This window comes from Rhinopithecus roxellana, chromosome 2, assembly GCF_007565055.1.
Source record: "Rhinopithecus roxellana isolate Shanxi Qingling chromosome 2, ASM756505v1, whole genome shotgun sequence".
Lineage (NCBI taxonomy): Eukaryota > Metazoa > Chordata > Mammalia > Primates > Cercopithecidae > Rhinopithecus > Rhinopithecus roxellana.
In genome coordinates this window covers 54015448-54038448 of record NC_044550.1, presented here as the reverse complement: position 1 = coordinate 54038448, position 23001 = coordinate 54015448, and the positions used below count along the sequence as shown (strand labels likewise).

The 23001-nt window shown below is 38.9% G+C and overlaps 1 protein-coding gene across 2 annotated transcripts in view; it reads right to left on the bottom strand.

Annotated features, from left to right (window-relative positions):
- Nucleotides 1-1715: 1715 nt before the first annotated feature.
- Nucleotides 1716-23001, bottom strand: part of RASGEF1B (RasGEF domain family member 1B) — a 46215-nt gene continuing 24929 nt past the window's right edge. The window contains exons 5-14 of one of the 2 annotated variants that reach the window (XM_010354110.2): nt 22293-22508; nt 21727-21801; nt 19977-20072; nt 19760-19862; nt 16548-16627; nt 15064-15159; nt 9566-9661; nt 8768-8891; nt 7237-7309; nt 1716-3145 (exon numbers count right to left, since the gene is read on the bottom strand). In XM_010354110.2, coding sequence (XP_010352412.1) covers nt 3121-3145; nt 7237-7309; nt 8768-8891; nt 9566-9661; nt 15064-15159; nt 16548-16627; nt 19760-19862; nt 19977-20072; nt 21727-21801; nt 22293-22508 — 984 coding nt within the window. In that variant the 3' untranslated portion in view covers nt 1716-3120. The remainder of the gene's footprint in view (nt 3146-7236; nt 7310-8767; nt 8892-9565; nt 9662-15063; nt 15160-16547; nt 16628-19759; nt 19863-19976; nt 20073-21726; nt 21802-22292; nt 22509-23001) is intronic. The other variant, XM_010354111.2, reaches the window with a different exon arrangement.

Here is a 23001-nt window from a genome sequence, read left to right as displayed (position 1 = left end):
TACACCCGCTGGGGAATCCAATGCACGCACGGCACAAAAGAGAGAATATGAAATATTTCCACAGGTAAATTAATACAGGATTTAAAGCTCTGGCTTATGTAGATATTAAAATGAGTATGAGGATGTAACTCTTTCTGTAAAAACTTCTTGTCTAAATAGCCCTAGAATCACTTTTTTTCGGCCTAATACCACTTTAGGAAATTTATTTCAGCTGCTACATTTAGCTATCTAATACCATAATAGAGCTCTCACAGCATTTCTCCAAACTATCTTTGCAATGCTTAAAAGAAACACTTAGATCAGGGGTCAGTCAAGTTTCCATCAAGTCCCATAAAGTAAATGTATGAGGCTTTGTGGGTCATACAGTCTGTTACAAGTATAAGACGCTGCAGCTGTAGCAGAAAATAGCCACAAGAAAATATATAAATAAACGTGTGGCCATGTTCCAATAGAACTTTACTTAAGGACACTGAAATTTGAATTCCAGATAATTTTCACATCATGAAATCTTCTTTTGATTTTTTTTTTTTTTACCATTGTTACCCTGTGGGCCATACAAAAGAAGCAGCTGGCTAGATCTGGCCATCAGCCCATAGTTTGATGACCCCTGGTGTAGGTGGTTGAAAGATCAACCTTGTTGCTGTCACAATAAGCAAAGTGGTAGAGGGATCAGGGAAAGGCAGTGCAAGGAGAAAGGAGGCAATATTGTGAAGTTGCATTCATCATGGTTTTTTTTCTGTATCTTATGATGTTCTGGTATCTTATAAATTTTGCTGACAGGCAAGAGACTCCCAGGACTAGCTAATTCTTAGAGACAGCGAAGGACTTGGCCCTGAGCATACCCAACTACTGTCAAGAACATAGCCCCAACCTTCCCCTTTATCTAACTCACACACCAAGCCAATACAGAAATTGCCCTAACTCACCCGAGGGTCCAGGTACCAGGCAAATGGAGACCACCCCTCCAGCCCAGAGACTGCTGGAATCATTCAGACTTGCCAATCCGAAACTGTTGGCCTTGCTCTGCCTTGCCTCCCTGCAGAAACCTCAAAGCCTATGCTTTCTTCTTGCTCCTGCTTCTGCCCCCAGCTGACGCCAGTGCTTCCCCTGTGGCCCTGCATGGCTTGGCATGGCATGTGCCCTTTTCTCTTGGGAAATTGACTAATATAAAGATTTCATTGTCACTGGCCTCTCTGTGTTATCACTTAGCTACTCCCATAAATTAAAATCTCAACAGGTATCATGAGGCAGAAATGCCTTCCTACTCTCAGCGGGATCCCAGGACCAGCAGCATTAGCATCCCCTGAGCCCCAGCCTAAAGCGACAGAATCTGCATCTGCATGTGAAAAAGATCTGCGGGTCATTTGCAAGGATATTGAAGTTTGAGGTGCTGTGGTGGTGTGGCTTAAAGCTTCGGGTCTGGAATTAGAAGGCCCATTTCATGTATTTGTGCCGCTCATTAGCTATGTGGGCTTGTACAAGTTATTATTATGTCCACCCCTAATAAGTAGAGATGAATCCATGCTAAACACTTAGAAAATGCCTGGCAAATAATACTATCATTCTTTTTTAAAATATAAATGCCCATGCACAAACTGTTGAGGCAACTTCCTCTGATACATTCTTAGCCAGTCTCTTGAACTGATCCACTGCGATTATAGCCCATGCCCGCCCCCAACAATTCCACCCATAAAAGAAAAGCAAGACGCCACAACTCCTGGCCGCAGAGTGTAAAATATATTGATGGTTGTAAAGGGACAACTTGGGGATATTTTAGGTCTGCTGAGATGATGCACAGCATACATACATGCTCTAGTTTTTGGAACCATGTCATTAAGTTTTCAAATACATCTGTTTTGAACATGGTATTTTGTTTTTTTCATTAGCACGAATTACAACTCTACAGTTTCTTCTAGAGTAAATAAATATAATGGCTGTTTGCAGAGCGACTACAGACTTACTTAGATGTTTAACAAGGTGAACAATTTCACAATTAGATCAACCATTAACAGCAAGGTGTTTTTCATCTGTTTTGTTTACTGCTATAGTGGCGGGGGGTGGTAACTTTTCCAATGTATTCTTTGTTGACATCTTTAGTTACCAACAGACTCCCAAAAATAATGAAAAGTCGGTTAAAAAAATTAAATTGTAATTATGCCATGGGGTTTCCCAAGATCCTTAAAGTCAGCTCATTTAAATTTACAAGAGAAAAAAAAAAAAGGCATCATGGAAAACTAAGTAACAAAAAACTACTGAAAAATACATCTGTAGAACACAGTGGTCAGCTGTAAAAAGCTCAGAAGGGGAAAAAAAAAAAGTCCTTCTAGCATGTTAAGCAGTCCAATGACAAACTCTGCTTTTTTTTTTCTTTCTTTCTAGTGGCTATTTTCCTACCACAGTGTTGAGCTTCATTATTATATTAAATAACTTATATGGGTAAAAAGGAGTTTGCTAACCAGCAGCCAACTCAAAACCTTGTAGGAGGAGGGAGGAGAAAAATTTACAACACAGCACACACTAAGGGGAAACCAAGTCCGCAGTCAGCTTCCAACCAGTCTTACCCCTCTCTGGCAATACTGATTGAGCTGAGGTTTGGGAATCTAAACGGGGGGGGGGGGGGGGGGGGGAGGGGGGGGCGCAGGTTTAGATCCCCTCCCTCCACTCCCTTCTTCATTTAAGTTAACAAAAGAAACACGGGCTTCCTCAGAGCCAGCACTCAGCTGGGCAAGTCCCATTAGCAGCAAATGTTCAACCAAATAAAAAAGAACACACACACACACAAAAGAAAACTCCATCCAGGTGCAGAGCTGTGATTCACATGGAAATTCCAGGAGATGAATCATGTGCAGAGCTGGGATTTTTAGAGGATTCTTTCTCAAGTGTCTTCAGTGAACATTTCAGTCTCACAAAATCTGAGTCTGTCAGCTGCAGGAAATAAGTTCTCCATCTGGTCTTGAGTGAGCTTGCATGCTTTGCTGACCCGGGTGCTCCAATGACTGCAGGGTCTTCATGAGTGTTCTGAATATGAGATGCCAGAAAACAAAGGCCAGCCCCTCCATGATCTGCAGGAAGCAGCAGCAACAGCAGCAGCAGCAGCAGCAGGCAGGCAGCTCCCACGTGTTAAACTCTGCCTAAGAGGCTCGACCTGAGTAGTAAAAACAACACAACCTAAGATAGAATGTAACAGACTACTTGAACTAGGATGAAAATGCCTTGTGTAATACTAATTTATCTATCCTGTGTTTTAAGTTTGATTTTACAAAGTTAAACCAGGAAAAAAAAGAAATTCAAGCTTTTAAGTTATATCGGCTCTCTGGGAAAATTGCTAGTTACTTAAAAAAACAAACATTTATTAATAGAGATGGCAAAAGCTTAAACAGATAAGTCTTCATCTTGAGTAGGTTTATATTATAACAAAAACAAAAACAGCAAAGATCATTAATAATAAAGAGCTTTTAGGTATAGGTTATCATAGGCGGGTTTACTTGGTAGATATAAGCATCTTCACCACACATTCCATGAACATTGGGAGAGTTTAAACAAGTGTTGACAATAAGGGTGTCTGCCGTCAGAGGTGTGTTTGTCATTGCCACTCATGAATCTACGTATCTGCAATGAATGGCTCTAGGACCACCAAGAAAAGCGTCTACGTAAAAATATCTTACTGCCTTCAAAGCTAACGTACAAAAGTTTTCAGGTAGGTACAATGATTCCAGAATATAGTCAGCCCGCTCTATCTGTGGGTTTTGCACCTGTGATTTCAATCAATGGCAGATCAAAAATATTTGAAACAAAAAAGGTGTGTCTGTATTGAATATATACAGACTCTTTTTCTTGCCATCATTCCCTAGGTAATATGGTATAACAACTATGTATATAGCATTTACATTATACTAGATAAATCTAGAGACGATTTATGGTATGACACCATTTACACAGCATTTACATTATATTAGGTATTATAAGTAATCTAGAGATGACTTAAAGTATAAGAGAGGATGTATGTTGTTATGTTCAAGTATTATCTATTTATTATTTTGAGTTTACCCTAAGAGGTTATGTTTTATTGAATCAGTAAGATTGATGGCCACAAGAAAAGAATATTTCTTCAAACAACAGCAACAGAAAGTTCCATTTCATTATACCAGGGACTGGAGTATCCTCAGATTTTGGTATCTGCAGGAGGTCCTGGAACCAATCCCCCATAAATACCAAGGGATGATTATGCTTAATCTTAGTATCCGCTTAATGTATGTATTTTGTAAATTATAATAGCCTGTTTTATTTTGTTTTAACTTTTTCGTGGTTGCTATGCTTTGGCCAACACCTGCGATAACCCACTACCATTCAATGACACTACAGGAGCACGGGCTGAGGAGTAAGAGAGAGCAAGACACCCTGTCCAGAGCTGGGGCAGACATTAGGGGAAGACCCTGTGCCTGCTCTCAAGGGGCTTACACAGCAATAGGGGAAAGAACCACAAACACTACACAAAACCGCATGGCTGGCAATGAGAGAGAAAGACTACCTCCTGACTGTATGAGTTCTGGAGAAAGTCTTTCTAGGGAAAAACCGGCCAGGGATGGGGGAGGCATTGGAGCTGGGCCATGAGAACAGACAGGATGTGGAAAAGGCAGAGTGCGTGGCTTGAACACCAACACAGATGGGAGTTGTTCTTCAAAGCTCCTTAAAAAACAATTTTAATGTGGAAACTGTCTTTTATACCAACTTTCATTTCAACCAATTGATACGGGAGTACTGGGAGGGGAAGAGCACCGTCCTTTTAAATAATACAGAATGGGAGAAGGGAAGTGCTGGGTAGAGAAAGGCGGGTCCCTGGCTAGGGCTCCACCCCCAAGGACCTAGGTGAGGACAGACTTTCCTGCCCAAATGTTGCATTTCCCAAGACCACCCTGGCCAACCATGCTCCCATCCTGGGCCTATAAAAACGTGAGACCCCACCAGGCAGACACACAAGTAGCTGGACGTGGTGAGGAACACATCTGCTACAGAAGACACAATTGGCTCGTCATCGAGAGGACACTGAGGGGAGCGCACTGGTAGAAGGGCATGCCGGCAGGGCACACCAACAGATGCCAGCACACCAGACTGACTGGCGGGATGAGGCAGAGTTTGGCAGGGGCCATCTGAGGAGAGGTTGGTCATCGAGAGGACACTGAGGGGAGCACGCTGGCAGATAGGCACACTGACAGACGCCAGCATACCGGAAGGCCACTGACTGGCGGGAAGAGGCAGAGTTTGGCAGGGGCAGTCGCAGAAGAGCCCGGGCCACTGAGTGGCCCCACTCCAATGTAAAAACATCTCCCTTTGGGCTCGCCCATCGGCGGAGAGCTACTTCCACTCAATAACACTTTGCACTCATTTTCCAAGCCTATGTGTGACCCGATTCTTCCAGTACACCGAAGCAAGAGCCCTGGGATAGAGAAAGCCCTCTGTCCTTGCCATAAGGTAGAGGGTCTAATTGAGCTGGTTAACGCAAGCCACCTATAGATGGCAAAATAAGGCAGCACCCTCTAGAGGTCTGAGCAGCAGGGCACTGAAGAATCGAGCCACACCATATCCCCATTGCATGCCCTGGGAGAGGCACAAGGGAACCTTTCCGGTTTCACAATCAAATGTTAGATGTCATATGTTACGTGAACAGTACAGACGTGGGAAGACATTATACAATTCAATCTTTAGCTTTTAATGTCCAACCTCTGACTTATGAACCTTTCCAATCTAACCACTAGTTAAGAGCAACACGTCATAAAATAATAGAACTAGAAAATAATTTTGTAGTTAGGTCTGGATTAATTTAAAATGTCTGGAGATCATAGGTAATGCAGACACCAGGTATCATTCATGTGTAGCCAATCTGCTTACCAATTTTTTAAAAAATCTACCAGAAAAGTAACAAAAGCTAAGCTATACCCAGGGATCCCACCAAACTTACTGTTTTTAAAATTACAGAAAGGAGGGATTAAAAAGGACACATATGGAAGGCAAAATGTATCAAAAAAGGATAACTAAAAGGAGTGATTCTCAAATCTTTTATCCAGCAAGATATGCACTCTGAGGCTCATGTTTTGCACATGAATAATATTAAATAGCACAGTGAAATATTTTAATACAAACACAGAGTAATACAAAATTTTAATTGAAATGTGCCACTGCCAGGCACAAAATTATATATATATGTATAATTAGTCAATGAATTTTAGTTCTATACATATATATAGGCATCAGCCCAACAAGCCTGTTATATCCCATGGCTTTAGGCATTGGCCAAACCTTCTTTATGTTTGAGTCTGGGGATACAAGAAACATCTCCAATCCTTCACCAATTACTATGATATCCTAAGGATAAGAATTCCAATGCCTTCATACCTTATCCCTCATTCACTGGGAGGTACAAAGAAGGCCTAAGCTTTCCTTTGAAACAAACACAACCACCCAAAACCAAGTATATCTTAGATATCCTGGTTCATGAAATCTAGCCTAATATCAAGTATAATGAAGGCTCTCAAATGATTCTGGGACCACAAAAAGAAGAGAAAATGTGCTTGTAAACCCTAGTACAAAAAGGTATACATTCTGAGTTTCTCAGTAGGACTATAATGATAACAATTTTGATATTATACCCTGGGCTGCTTGTGCCTATTAAAGTATCTCAAATGCTTAAAATACAAATTTAACCCTAGTTTTGTTCAAAAATACTCATAGAATAGCAAAAGTTGTAAATCTGAAAAATCTCCAGATTATGTTTAAAGTCCCAACTCTCTCCAACAAAGAGGTGACTGAGATCCACTTGGAAAACCGCAAACCCAACTTTATAAAGCCTACTGGTACTTCTTTTTTTTTTTATCTTAGGTTAAATAAAATTTAGTGTTAGAAGAACTATTCAGAAATGAAGTCTGAACTGATATTTTAGACAAAGTCAATGCATTTTTTTTTTTTTTTTACCATACTTTGGTTCAGCTCCTCATTCTATTAAATAATGGGAGAGAAAAAGAACAGTCTCTGTATATCTGCCAGTAGAAAAAAAAAATGAAAGGCAATAAAGCAGAATGATGGCAGTGAGAATTCTGAGCCACAAAGATTTGGTGTACAAGAGATAAGGTGCAGAGGACTTGGAACAGATAGACAGCAGCTCCCTATAGAACGCATGTGGCTTTCTTCAAGTAAAGCCAATTTCCTTCAGACTTGTGCAGCAATGAGAAGAATGAGACCCACCTTAGAGACTTCCACCTGTCTTTCTCTATATGATTTTCAGGTCCTTCACTCTCATAAGAAGCCAAGTAGAGAGCTACAATCAAACAAAAGAAAGTGCATTAACATCAAAGCCTTCTCCTGATATATTATCTACCACCATCCATCCCTTGTTCAACTTGAGCCAAACTCCATAGCAAGATACTCTTCAAAATATCAGGTCATGACCAAGAAGCTTCACTGTTTCATGAAGAACACAGATTATCACTTTGCCTCTGACTGACCATCTCAATGAAAACCCAAGGGCTTCTAAGCCAAAAATGCACTTAATTACCTAAGAATGTATGAGGCAAAAAAAGCTTATAAAATGTAAGCCATATGACGCTGCCATACACTTAAGACTTAATGTCCTTTACAAAGAAAGGGGTGAGGGTTCTTTCCTGGTAGCCTGAGTTGTTTTTTCCTTTTTTTAAAAACTCTTTACTAGGTAAAAAGCCAGGTTTCTTAGGCCAATTTTCCATCCTTCTAATATTTTTCTTTCTTTTCAAATCATAAAGACTCTTCATTTAAAAATTCAAGTTTGTTATTAATCCTCTTTATAAAAGAGATTAAAAAGAATCAAATCCCCTCTGGCATAGGTGATATTAATTCAAAATGTTCTCCTGGTTGGGCGTGGTGGCATAATCTCAGCACTTTGAGAGGCTGTGGGCAGATTGCATGAGCCCAATAGTTGGAGACCAGCCTGGGCAACACGATGAAACTCTGTCTCTACAAGAAAAAAAAAAAAAAGAAAAGAAAAAAAATTAATCTGGCATGGTGGTGCACGCCTGTACTCCCAGCTATCTGGAAGGCTAAGGTGGGAGAATTGCTTGAGCCCAGGAGGTCGAGGCTGCAGTGAGCTGTGATTGTGCCACTGCGCTCCAGCCTGGGTGACAGAGTGAGTCGCTGTCTCAAAAAAAAAAAAGTCATTATTGTAAATACTATCAATCTACTATGAGAAATTGTTAATAGGTGCTATTAATTTCTATAATATTAGGATATATCAAATCAATAAAATAAATCTCTAAATATTTTATGAGCTCACTTCTCTTCTGATGATTTTGTTCTGTATCTAATCACTTGTTCTGCTTCAAATTCCCTAATGTTTTAACAGGTTAAAATGTTCCAGTACTTTTTTAAACAGCAGGGGGTAGCAATTTACTGTTTTTGTTTTTTTTCTCCAAATTACATGGACTATCAACATGCCACAAAACACCTTTTGTCTATTCAAGTAAGTTCAAACAAGAAAAAAAAATTATCCCATTTGTGGCCATAGCTTTGCAAATCTGGTATTATAAAGAATACTTAAACACAGAAACATACTGTTTGTAGGTGAATATTAAGTGCAAATATTTTAGGGACAAATCATACATTTTCTGTGACACAGAAAACTCTTAACATGAAACAGATCAGAGGACAGGCCTCACTACTATATGAGTAACCAAGCATTTCTATACTAACATCCTAAACAAAGGATTTGGGGATGCTAGTGGTAGCTCCCACTGAATGGTCTTACCATCTTCACTGAAGACTGGTACCGTGATCAGATACTGCAAGATCTTCCGGTCCCTCTCAAATGGACACTCCACTTGTTTCCATGTCATAAATTCACTCACTTGTTTGGCCAGTTCCCAAAATTTCTGGAAGATAAGTAAAAGAAGAATATAAAGGTGATCATGAAAAAATAATTATGAGCTTGGGAGAGGCAATTCCATTCGAAATGATTCCCTCTTATTTTATTAAAGAGACAGGGTTTCACTCTGTCACCAAAGCTGGAGTGCTGTGGTACAATCATATAGCTCACTGCAACCTCAAACTTCTGGGCTCAAGCAATCCTTCAGCCTCAGCCTCCCAAGTAGCAGGGACTACAGGTGCGAACCACCATGACTAGCTAATATTTTAATTTTTTGTAGAGACAGGGTCTCACTGTTGCCCAGGCTGGTTTCAAACTCCTAGCCTCAAGCATTCCTCCCACCTTGGCCTCCTAATGGACTGGTATTACAGGCATGAGCTACTGCAGCTACTTTCTGGTCTTTGCTCTTCTGAATTATATAGTTTTCTTAATTTAATAAAACTATTTGTGAGGTATAAAAATTTTCTCAAGCTTCCTCAAATAGTAATAATCATCATCATAATGGCTCAGTTACTCTCTTCTACTTGGTATTGTTAATTTCTTAAACAAAATAATATGGAAAAAGATAATTTGTTCTGAAACTGCAGAATTGGCTTTGGCTCCCTGGCCTGGAATGCAGTGCTGGAGAAGCTGCCCCTCTCCTTGTGCTCGGATTTTTGTATCCTACTTTATCACACTCACCTCAAAATTGACATGGCCATTGGGAAGGCGGTTGGCACAACCCTCATTGAGGAAATAAATATCTTTGATTAAGAGACTGAAGAATGGTATCACAATCTAGAGGAAACAAAAGATTCTGATTTGTCTGGGCAAACAAATATTTAGTCTCTCATAAAAATACACGAGATTAATGAACAACATTAACTTTTGATTATATGAAAGGCCACAAAGAATGAAGGTACAGTATTTTGTTTCTTACACAACAGTAATTTCTTCCTTTACATAATTTTGCTTACAATACAACTGCTATTTATAACCAAATAGCAGCAAGGACAAGTAGCATTGGGAAGTGAATAGGTTAGTACTTTTATTACAATTTTTCCTATTTTTCTCATTGTAGTAGTATGCAATAAAATCTGAAAATTCTAGCTATTAAGAAAGAAAAAATACCTAAAAGAACTCTTGCCTTTCATTTAGCAACCCCTTAGCAAAATGTTAATAGAATACCTATCACTGCAGGCACCATTTTTTTTTTTTTAGAGACAGGTCTTGCTCTGTCACACTAGCTGGAGTATGGTGGTGCAATCATGGCTTACTGCAGCCTTGAACTCCTAGGCTCAACCAATCCTCTAGCCTTAGCCTCCTACGTAACTGGGACTACAGGCATGTGCCACCACACCCAGCTAATTTTTAAAAATTTTGTGTAGAGACGGAGTCTCACTATGTTGCCCAGGTTAGTCTTGAACTCATGGGGGTCAAGCAATCCTCTTATCTCAGCCTCCCAAAGTGCCCAGATTACAGTCATGAGCCACCAAACCCAGCCATGTACCAAGATATTAAGATGCATGACCCATCTCCCTGCTAGAAGCTGTACTGCTTATTATTTAGACATCTACATTTAAGACAAAACTTTTTTTTTTAGATAAACATTTCTTCTTGAAGACATTCCTCAAGATAATGTGAGAGCTCAAGGTTTTAGAATAGTTGCTACAAACTTTCTATTGTAAACCTGGTCTGTGTATGACGAACAAGTTAGCACCTGCTCTCCCGGGAAATCACCTAAGAAGTACCTTGCACAATATGTTTTGAGACAAATGTGCCCGAGGTGAAGGAGGAAATATGAATGTATAAATTAAAATTAATAGTTGTTTAAAAACAATAAACCTTTAAAAATACTTCCCCATCTGAATTCTTTGGCTTGATGAGGTAGTATTTAATTAATTAGCCTAAAGCAATAATCTCTCAGTAAGTACCCCAAATCATACTAAACCCACAAGAAACAGAGAAAAAGGCTCACATACAGTAATTTCCATTTTCTCTCAAATGTCAACATATTTTTAAAGATTCTAAATTTCCTACAATGTAAAAAATCCATTAAACACCGATTGTGGGTCTATCTTGTTTCCCCAAGGTCAGATCTTTGAAGTTTCCTAAGCTTATGACTCAGGTGGGTACCTCTATATTGAGTGAACAGGAAAACATACTTTTGGGCTCACACAAAAAAATATTAAGTATCAATTCCCTTCTAAGGAAAAATTCAGATTTTCACCAAAGTCATTTAAAAAACAAGTTTTGATTATTTTTGTTTCATTGATTTCTGAAAATAACCAAAATGAATCTTCCATTTTGACATCTTTGGACATCTCACCTAAATATACTTTTAATCATTTGTTATTATCTCTGAAAGTCTCTAAAGCCAAATTAGTAAAGATCTCATTACCTTTCCTTCTAATATGATTGGCTATTTTCTATTATGTTAGAACTAAACAACATAGTAACAATAGTAAAAGTGCAACCGAACCTTGCTTCTTTGAAAGACTATTTGTGAATGGGAATGCTGGACTTTGGATGCTGCCAGACAATAGTAAAAAATTTAGCTTCAGAATTTACTGGTGATATAAGCTAGGAGTTGGCAAACTGTGGCCCTCGGGCCTCTTTTTTATGGCCTAGGAGCCACACATTTTACATGTGTAAGTAGCTAAAAAAATCAAAATAATAATATTTCAAGATGCATGAAAATTATATGAAATTCAAATGACAGTGGCCATAGAGCTTTACTGGAAGAGAACCATATTCATTCATCTTCATATTGTCTATGTCTGCTTCTGTGCTACTGTGCCCAAGGTGAACATGCACTTAGAGGATAATAAGGATACATCATCATAAGACAGCCCCAGGGAAATAAGAACAAAATTATAATCAAGATGTAATATTTGTATACTGTAGCAGCTTTTAAACAAGAACTTTATTTTTGTACTCTAGTCTTTGGTGCTGAACTGTGAGATTCATGAGGTGTTGATCATTGACTGTTTCTTGCTGATATTTAAACTTCTCGTAAATTCACACCAAGTGCCTACAGCTGGAATAGAAATTCTAGGTGGCAGGGGCTATACCTTACATGATTTTTGCATTCAGGGGTGCCTGCAAGATGCTCCACTACTGACTATCTCAATCACTCTTTCATAAAAATAAAAATATAACTAATCTTACTTATGATACTTTACTGCTCTGTTCCTTATGCCTGTATACAAGAAAGAAGTCTTGCAGGCTTCAACTTTTTGTTTATTCATGGATAATTCCCTTCAGATCTGTAGCCCCTATACAAATCTAATACAGTGAAAATCAGATTATAAGAACTTCCATGAGCTAAGTGAATGTACACATTATTAATAGGACAAAGCAAAAGTTTATTTTCCTGAAGGTCTTGTCAATGATGTTTTTAGCAGGAGAACTTCTCAAGTAATAGTATTTTTGAATTTCCTTTCAAAATATTCTTAGTTCAGAAACCCAGCAACTACACCATAAGGGTTTTGCCAGTTCCACACCTAGAAATGAATGCTGATAAATAGGACCAAGTAAGTTCACAGGAGCAGAATTGGAATGGCAAGAGGATTTAAAGCCATGTAATCATATGAGGAATGGTTAAAAACCTGGAGACACAGGTACCTACAGAAAAAAAAAAAACCCAGCTATTTAAAGAATATTTAAGGGCTGCTGTGTGGAAGACACATTTGGTTTGTTCTATATTAGGTACCTAGAGATGTGCCACTCTGACCACACAAACTTGAGATTTAAAAGGATACAAAAGATTCACCATATTGGTCAGGCTGATCTCGAAATTCTGACCTCAGGTGATCTACCCGCCTCAGCCTCCCAAAGTGCTGGGATTATAGGCGTGGGCCACCACGCCTGGCCAAGGATCCCAATTTTCTTGAATAAAAGGTGGATTTAACTAGAAATGCTTTCACTCTCAGCCTTTGAGACCAACTGTAAAAAGAGATGGCAGTTTTTAAAATGGCTGTGTTTTTTTTTAATTTTACTTTAAGTTCTGGGATACATGTGCACAATGTGCAGGTTTGTTACATAGGTATACATGTGTCATGGTGGTTTGCTGCACCCATCCACCTGTCATCTAGGTTTTAAGCCCCACATGCATTAGGTATTTGTCCTAATGCTCTCCTTCCCCTTGCCCCCTAGCCCCCTTCTGGCCTCAGTTATGTGTTGTGTCCCCACCCTGTGTCCATGTGTTCTCATTGTTCAACTCCCGCTTATGAGTGAGAACATGCAGTGTTTGGTTTTCTGTTCCTGTGTTAGTTTGCTGAGGATGATGGCTTCCAGCTTCATCTGTGCCCCCACAAAGGACAAGATCTCATTCATTTTTATGGCTGCATAGTATTCCATGGTGTATATGTACTACATTTTCTTCATCCAGTCTATCAATGATGGGCATTTGGGTTGGTTCCATGTCTTTGCTATTGTAAATACTGCTGCAGTTAACATACGTGTGCATGTGTCTTTATAGCAGAATGATTTATATTGCTTTGGGTATATACACAGTAATGGGGTTGCTGGGTCAAATGGTATTTCTGCATCCTTGAGGAATTGCCACACTATCTTCCACAATTATGTAAATTATGTTGAACTAATTTACATTCCCACCAACAGTGTAAAAGTGTTCCTGTTTCTCCACAGCCTCACCAGCATCTATTGTTTCTTGACTTTTTAATAATTGAATGGATGTGCTTTCATTTGTTTAATGAACTACAGAGTACAATTTATATGTTCACATAGAACCTGTTTAAAACAAAACAAAACTAAAGCAGACACAATGTATTAAATGATGTAAAGGGTAAGTACTTGGGACTTTTTGTAGAAAAAAACTTAGAATTCCACAACTGAGAAATTTTGGAGGGATTGCACTTCAGAATTTCTTTGGCCAACGCTGCAGCTCCCTACTCACAGATATGATTCCACAGACTTCTGGGGCAGAGCCCACCAAGCCCTCACTGAAGCCCATGCAGAGAGAACCTTGCCTGCCCTGCAACACAGAGAAGGTGAATGAGGCCACGTACAGCCCCTTCAGTGGGCTGCAATTCTCCCATATGTGCTCGCTGTTTGAAGCTTAAAAGACTTCATATTAGATTCTTTTCTCAATCTAATCACAAACATACTGGGATGGAGCAAGTAAAACTTAAAAGCTGGCAAACCCTGTCAGGCTACAGTAAGACTGTCATCTCTGCTTCATACCCCCTCCGATCTTATAAGTTCCTTTATGTAAAGAAAAAATTGGAAGGATTTACAATACTCCTCAAACATTGTTAGAACTGATATTTCAGATCTGATTGAGAACCAACTTAGCATTTACTAAAGGTGGGGTTGTGTGTTTATTTTTATTTTAGATCGTTGAGGCTGAAGCTTTTTCAGGGGACGTGATTGGGAAGCTGTGAAAGGTTTTTTACCTCATTTTCTTTTATTTGTGGAAGATATAGTTTAAGTTAAAAGATGGATGGAATTGAAACCGAAAATAACCTCCATCAAGCAACCTTCATTAACCCAGTTACCATAACTAAGCATTCACTTCTCAAATAACATGACCGCCAAATGCCGAAACAGCTTATCCTTCCTCTGTAAAGAAATATGACACCGAAACATGCCAAGAAAGGACCCTCAGAATCAAGAAAATGGTAGATGCAGGATGGTACTAATTTGTTTAAGAGTATGGTAGAGTGAGAAAGGACCATTAATTTCTCAGACATTACCCCTGTACTTTTTCTGCTACTCCCATAATCCAATTAGTAACAGCACGCCTAATGTTATAGCAACTAACCTACTTTCTGAAAATAAATGACTTAACCATGGGAGGTAAGCTAATTCTTTTAAGAGAAAAGGTTACATTAAGTCAGCTACCTTGTGCAGAGCTTAAATGTCTATTTTCCATTAAACTAAATTACTCTTTAATGCTATTAGTCATCTTAACATATGACTTAATGTATTGCTTGAAACACAATTAAGAGGCACTACAGAGTAATTATTTAAGTAATGTAATAATAACACAGCAATATGCAGTCTAACAAACTTTCTGGTAGCATTCTCCAACTCTGTGTGGCAAGTGGTATCATTTCTAGAGTACATGTCTCTCTTAAATCTCAACAAGTAAAAAAGCTTCAGTGTAGTAGTTCACATAGCATTTCAGTATAAAACACAGCAAGTCTACCATAAGAAAGACTTTAAGTGCATACCTTTTCTCTACTACTATGAGCAGTTAAAGACCTTTGTGCTGCTCCACGAAGAGCTGTTCGATAATTATAGAAATTGCTTGAAGGGTCCATCTGATGCTATAGATAAAAGACAGAAGAATATTAACTCTTTATTTATTGTAAACTTCTGTAGGAAGTTTACGAGATCACACATTTAGCTACACATGAAATTCAAAATTAGTTATGAAACTCAGTAGGAATATGATTTATCCTTCTCATACACACAAATGCACATGACACACATTGCACAAGTGTTTTCTTTCCTGAGGTTTGGTTGTAATTACGTGAACTGATGTCAGCTTCAATAAAGTTAAACCTAAACCACATTCTTTCTAGGCTAATTGTTGAGCTTAGACGTAAAACTAGTAAGAGTCAAACACCAGCAGCAGAAAAATTTCCTGTTTGCATCTGAAAGTCAATGGGCCCTCTGATGGTTAGCCATGTACAGTGATCCAACACTTTGTAGTGACAAATCATGCACAAATAATTGAAGCATATCATTTTGCAAGAAGGAAAAGAGATGTATTAGATTGTATGAATAGATCATAAAATAATAGGCATAATGATAATTTCCAATTTGGGAGAAAACTTGGGAAAGAACGCTTTCTTCTTATCTCCAAAGATAGTAATTCAAAGCACTGGCACACCAAGGTAGTGCTCAGATGAATATGATTCAAATACACATACTCTGGCACATGAATTTTTTTTTTTTTTTTTTTTTTTTTTTTTTTTTGAGACAGGGTCTCACTTTGCCACCCAGGCTGTAATGTAGTGGTGTGATCTTGGCTCACTACAGCTCCCACCTTCCAGGTTCAATCAATCCTCCTGCCTCAGCCCTGCAAGTAGCTGGGACTACAGGCACGCGCCACCACACCCAGCTAATTTTTTGTATTTTTCATAGAGGTGGGGTTTCACCACGTTGCCCAGGCTGGTCTTGAACTCCTGGGCTCAGGTGATCCTCCTGCCTCAGCCTCCCAAAGTGCTAGTATTACAGGCATGAGCCACTGCACCTGGCCCACAATTCTTACTATCCTTAGAATTGTATGGGAAGGGCTTTTTCCCAGGTCAGCTAAATTGCTGAAAGGATGAATAAATGTTACTCTAGGGATGGGGAACACTTCCCCTGAGACACTGAAGATAAATGAAGCTAATAGGCTCACAGTGAAGTAAAACTCTCAACTGCTCAGGACCGAAATTCCATTCTGGCATATAAGGTGATATGACTGACAGCTCACTATTTCTCCAGTCAATTAACCCCAGAATGGACATATCTACCTATGAAACAACCAGTACATAACCTGATTTATTTTCCTCTCCAATTCTACCCACTTTCCTTTCCCGGGGTCTGTAAAGATGGATGGGCTTTTTCCTCTGTCATAGTCTGATGGAAAGGCAAGACCACATAAAGGAATTCCACTTTCCAGGTGTAAAGTGTTACTTAACAGCAAAACATCGGCTTCACATACCTCAAGAATGTCAAATTTTGCAGTCTTCACTTTGGCCCAAGTTTTTTTTAGTCGAGAGACTGGGCTCATATTCATACCAGCTTCCCATTTGAAATGGAGGGGAAGAAAAAAGGAAAATTGAAAGAGAGAAATAAGAAAAACCATAAACATATACTTCTAAAAAGTGAGAATTCTAAAATTAGTAAGTAACAAACTCCAATTGTATAACTTTTTTTTTTTTTTGCAAATTCTGAGTCGTGAAACAGCATAAATGCTACCATTGACTCTGTGCAGAGGTGAACACATTTTCTCTATAAAGGAAAAAAAAGTAAGCATTTTAGGCCATATGGTCTGTGTCATCACTACAAGACACTATCACTGTCGTGCAAAGACAGCCAACATCCAGTTATGTAGGTAACTACATATACAAATGGTTATGGTTGTGTTCCAGTAAAACTTTGTTTATGTGCACTGAAATCTGAATTTATATTACAGTCACATGTTAGAAATGTTAATATTATTATTTTCATTTTTTTCAATCATTTAAAAAGATAAAATCCATTCTTAGCTCACCGGTCATAAAGAAACCAGTGGTGGGCCATATTTGACCCACAGGTCAGTTTGCTGACCTTTGACCTAGAAACTAATGTGTCAACCATGCTTTGTGTGTGTTATCTCACATATCCCCTCAACATTCTTAAAAAATATGCTAAAGTTCTAGGGAGTAAGACATTTTCCCAAGGATATCCAGTTAACAAGTAACAGAGATGGAAGCTCACACGGAGCTAACACCATAACCCACACTCACTCCAACAAGCCAGGCTGCCTCTCCTGAATGATACTTTATGTACTATAACTATTCAGAAAAATATTACAGTGGCTGTTGTACAGAAAAGGAACCCACGCTAGCCTAAATGAGTACATATATTAATTCCACGCCACCAACATTCATATTTTAAGGACGAGAAGTGGGAGATTGCTTCCTAATTGAGGTACAATTTACATACAAAAAATACACAGATCTTAAACACATAATTAGATGAATTTTGACTAATGTGTAAGTCCATGTATTACCACTCCAATCAAGATAAAGTAGCACATTTCATGATCCCAGAAAGCTCTTGGGCCTCTTCTGGTCACCTTTGAACCCTCTTCTGGTCACCTCCCCACCACCACAGAAATCAGAACACTGGCTACCTAAAACCACAGATTCGTTTTGTCTGCCCTAGAACTTCATATCAGTGAAATCATACTGTATCTACTCTTGTGTCTGGCTTATTTTGCACAACATAATGATTCTAAAATTAATCCATGTTACTTATATGTATCAACGGTTCATTTTTATTGCTGAGCAGTATTTCATTGTATTAATATGCCACAATTTATTTAGCCATTCATTTGTAAATGGGCATTTGGATTGTTTCCAGTCTTGGGCAATTATGAATAAAGCTGCGTTCTTTTACAAATCTTCCTGTGGACATGTGTTTGCATTTCCATGGAGTAAATACATAGGTGTGTGCAATCTCTGCATTGCAGGGTATAAATATGTTTAACCTTATAAGAAACTGCTGAATAGTTTTCCAAAGTAGTAGTACCATTTTATACTCCTGCCAATAATGTATAAGAGCACCACTTGTTCCACATCTTCAACACTATTTGGTATAACCAGTTTTTAAAATTCCAGTCATTCTAGTGCATGCAATGGTATTAATATTTTGCTGTAATTTAATTTGTATTTCTCTGATGACTAATGATGTGGAACACCATTCCAGATACTCGTTAACCATTAATATACAGTATCTTCTTGCATGGCATATCTGTTTCAGTCTTTTGGCCTTTTTTTCACTGGGTTATTTATCTTTTTATTGATTTGCAGGGTTCTTTATAGATTCTGGATACAAGTTATTTGTCAGCTCTATGTATTACAAACATTTTCTCTGATGCTATGGCTTGCCTTGACATTTTCTTACTAGTAGAAGAGGGAAATTAAGTAATTTATTATCTAGACTGTGAGCCTTTCAGTCCCTGATTCAGATAATCTTTCTGTTTGCTATTTTCATGGAGTTAGTCAGATAAATAATAAGCTGAGACTTGGCCAGTAATTTTCTGGGGGAAGAGAAAGAGGAAATGGTATGTAAACAAAATGGAAAAATAAATTGGTGGAAGGGAGAATTTATTAGATTAAGATTCTTGAATTAAATTTGGTAGACTCTCTAGCTTTAAACTGATCCTTCAAAAAGACCTCAACGCTCTTCTTCTTTTTTTTTTTTTTAAGACGGAGTCTTGCTCTGGCGTCAGGCTAGAATGCAGTGGCATGATTTCAGCTCACTGCAACCTCCGACTCCCTGGTTCAAGTGATTCTCCTGCCTCAGCCTCCTGAGTAGCTGGAATTACAGGCGTGCACCACCATGCCCAGCTAATTTTTGTATTTTTAGGTTTCACCATGTTGGCTAGGGTGGTCTCGATCTCCTGACTTCATGATCCGCCTGCCTTGGCCTCCCAAAGTGTTGGGATTATAGGCATGAGCCCACTGTGCCCAGCCTATTCTTTTATTGAAATGTTTATTGAGCACCTATAATTTGTAAGATGGCCATATAATTGATCATACAAAGTAGGACACTTTTTAATTAAAGAATTATTATCAAAAGCTATTATCAATAATTAAGGCAAGACAACAGATATAAATTGGAACAACTAAGACATATTGTTACCACACATATTTATAGAATGAAAGGAAAGAAACACGGTCTCTGATGTTAAAACCTCCATAATATAAAGGAGTGAGTTTGTATACTAGAGTGATAAGGTCTGTGGGTGATAAGTACTAGAAACCTGAACAGTTAGAAAATGTGCCAGTTTCTTAGGCCACCCTCTTGTCCAAGGAATCAGATAATTGAGTCTTGGATCATTATTTCTATAATACTTGATATGCAAGCTGCCAAAATACTTTTTAAAACTCTTTATTTAGACAAGTATCTTACCTGCAAGTCTTTGTAGATGAATATTTAGCTAAGGTTAACTTAAAACATTCCAAGAATTCTTGCATACTTAAGAAACATTACACACCTACTCGCACCCATTTGCCTATTTAAAGCATTTTGGACATTCTCAAGTAACTCAGGATTAAAAAATACAGCCTGTACTAACAAAACTATACTATTTGCAAATTTTCTGTGGGTCACTTTACAGGATTCGTAAAGATAAAGGACACGTATCCTCCACAAAATACTCACAGATTATCGCCATCAAGGAGTTGAAGTTGCCAATGTTAAAACACTCCCGAGCTACGTCAATGAAATACTCAATCATTCTTGCTCGGTGTTTTTTCTTAACAGGCTATATAGCAAAAGACAATAGAGGGCAGTTATCCAGTATAAAGGCCCAACAGTTCTAAAATAAGTAGGAAAAAATAATATTGAGAGCTAGGAGATAGAAAATTCATTTCCTCACCATACAGATTTCTGTAGCAACCAAGTAGCTGAGGCGATTAAACCATTCCACGTAAGCTTCTAAGTTTCGTGTTTTCTTCCGTTCACCATAGCAACTCTTTAGAGAAAACAAAGTAAACGGATGAGTTAGAGGAAAAAAAGAACGTATTGGACTCTCATTTTGTGAAATACGAGCCTTTATTCTCAGTTTATGGATTAGGCAAGCTTTTTAGAACAACAGAAAGAGAGAGAAAGACAATCACTGGCATTTTTGATTATCCTTACAGAAATATCGAAGGCTTTTAGGATAGTCCAGTGAAACACGTGAGGTCTAGAAATGTACTCTGATGCATTTATAAAAGTGTCCTTAGGCCGGGCACAGTGGCTCACACCTGTAATCCCAACACTTTGGGAGGCTGAGGCGGGTGGATCACCAGAGGCCAGAAGTTCAAGATCAGCCTGGTTAATATGGTGAAACCCCATCTCTCCTAAAATACAAAAAATTAGCTGGGCATAGTGGCACGTGCCTGTAATCCCAGCTACTCAGGAGGCTGAAGCAGGAGAATTGCTTGAACCCGGGAGGTGGAGGTTGCAGTGAACTGGGATCACGCTATTGCACTCCAGCCTGGGTGGCAGAGTGAGATTCAGCCTCCAAAAAAAAAAAGTGTCCCTAACCCCTCTTCCCGAGAAACTAAATTAGTCTGGATTGTATCTTCAGAAACACAATTCAGAGGAAGAGTTCTGGCTGCATTCCAAAACGATCCTGACTCAGTAAATGGAGTGCAAATACCAACTGCTATAATTGATACAGCAAAAAGTGGCTACCAGTACAAAGGAGTAGACATTTTTTACTTAAAATTAAGCATAGGACAAAATTTTACAACATAATGTTGCAACAAACTAAGTATCTTCCAAGTAGATAAACAGAAGTCTATACCATCATGGTCTTTAGTAGGGTGAGTAACACATTGTTCAAAGGCAAAAAAGTTAATCTCATCTTGAAGTTCAAGGCCAACTTGAAGAGGCTAATTACACCCCTCTTTCCTTCCTTCCAAAAGAAACAAACAAACAAAAAGTCCACTAGCCTTCTATGGCAAAACCAATTCTTCACTTCCTGTATTAGGAGACACTATTCTAAGTCCGGAAAACAGCTGTTGCCCCTACTCCCAGAAGGGGGCTTTCATCAGCGGGTGTTGTAGTCTTTGCCTAACAATTCAAAATGCTTCCAGGTCACTGGAAGAAAAAAATTTTCTTATATGTGTACACTGATTTGACAATCCATGCCCAGCATTAATTTCTTTAATAGTGGGCTGCACCTAGGCGATGAACGTCTCATGAGAGATTCACCTCAAAACAAGAGGCAAAGCAGTCAAGCCCTTTACTCAGCAAGCTGGATGTGCATCCTGTCTTTCCTGCCCCTGCTATTGTTGAATTATGGGCAGAACCTTCTCAGCAGATTCTTAATCTGCTAAAACCATTATGCTTTCCTCTCCTATTTTCATCACCACAAATGCCTGCATCTACTTACTAAATTTCCCAATAAGGAGGAAGAAGAGGCTACAAGTTAGTGATGGGGCAATATTGTGAAGGAGCTTGGAGACCTCGCTCAAGAAAACTGCAATGAATCAGACATGGCTGGTGGAAAAAAAAAAAATTCTGATTTTAAAATCTAAAACCGAATATAGTTCTAACTTCTGTCCCTTATACCCACTATCACAGACTGAGAAATCCCATTTCTGGTTTCAGTGTTGACCTGTGGGTCGACTGATTACCTTGTCATTATCCAAAGGGCCCTTCTGCACGAACGCCTGAACAAATTCTTCTGGCCCAATATAATTGAGCCTCTCCTGAAACACAAACCCAGAAGGTCAACAGTATTAAAGAAAGTGAAAAGAAATGGACTGTCAACTCCCTCTATGACTTTTGGCACCACCTTCCATTTCTTAATGAAGATTATAAAATAAGCCTTTAACCCTGAATACTTTCATCATCTTCAAGGTCTGTGCAGAGGCAATTTTCTGCTTGGGTCAATATTCCACAAGATAGTGAAAGGCTGAGCAGGTTTTGGAAAAACTGATTAGAGGCAGGAGGTGAGGAAGGTCAATAAACTCTTTGCTCTTCAGCCTTGTTTAGTATTTATTTACAAGTGAATCCCCAGAATATCAGAAGCATTCATACTCAAATCCATAAACACTGTATGTTTCAGCTGTCTCAGATGATTTCCCACTTGGATTATTCTAACCTCTCCTTGTGACATTACTGTTGACAAATATATTGTCTGGTTGCCAAAGCAAAGCAAATCTGTGGTTGTAAAGGGCAAAGATGATAACGGCCTTACCAGCTCTATATGAGTCAGCTGCTGGGCCAACGTGTAAGGGTCATTGCAGACAGTAATGATATCCCTTTGTATGGACTGTGGCTTGGTCTTGAGAACTGTGAGCCGATCTGTGGATGTGGAGCTGATTTTTGCCAGGACTTCTTCGTACTGGCTAAGCGCAGCAAGTTTGCGGATCAGACACTGCATCATCTGCTGGACATTCTTTCTGTATGTCTGCTAGGGAATAAGTGAAGAATTACATCCGTGCTCTGCATGTCTGGTTTTGCCACTATGCAAACTCAGAGACTATGTCCTCAAATGATTTTACCTGGACACTGGAGAATCAACTGGGTTAAGGGAAGTTACAGGAAGATTTGGCTAGCTCTAACAGTTTGAGACACATGCATAAGGCATTTTCAAACCTGTAAGGTTTAGTTCTTCTTTGGGGTTGCGACTGAGAGTACAATTCAGGTTGGGCCATGAAAACACTACAGTGACAATCTAGATTACCTCTTGAGGGAATCCAGTATAATGAGTACTAAGTATAACTGAATGTCCTCTGTTCCAGCAAAGAAATGTACCTACCAGTTTACTGCTGGTGGGTTGAAATACATTGATTGCAAGTCAATGTATCCTTTTCCTAACACTTTTTCTTTAGGGCCACCCTCTTGATTTCTCTAGTCCTATCATTCTCAATCTCATCAGTCTGGCTACTTAGCAGAAATATACC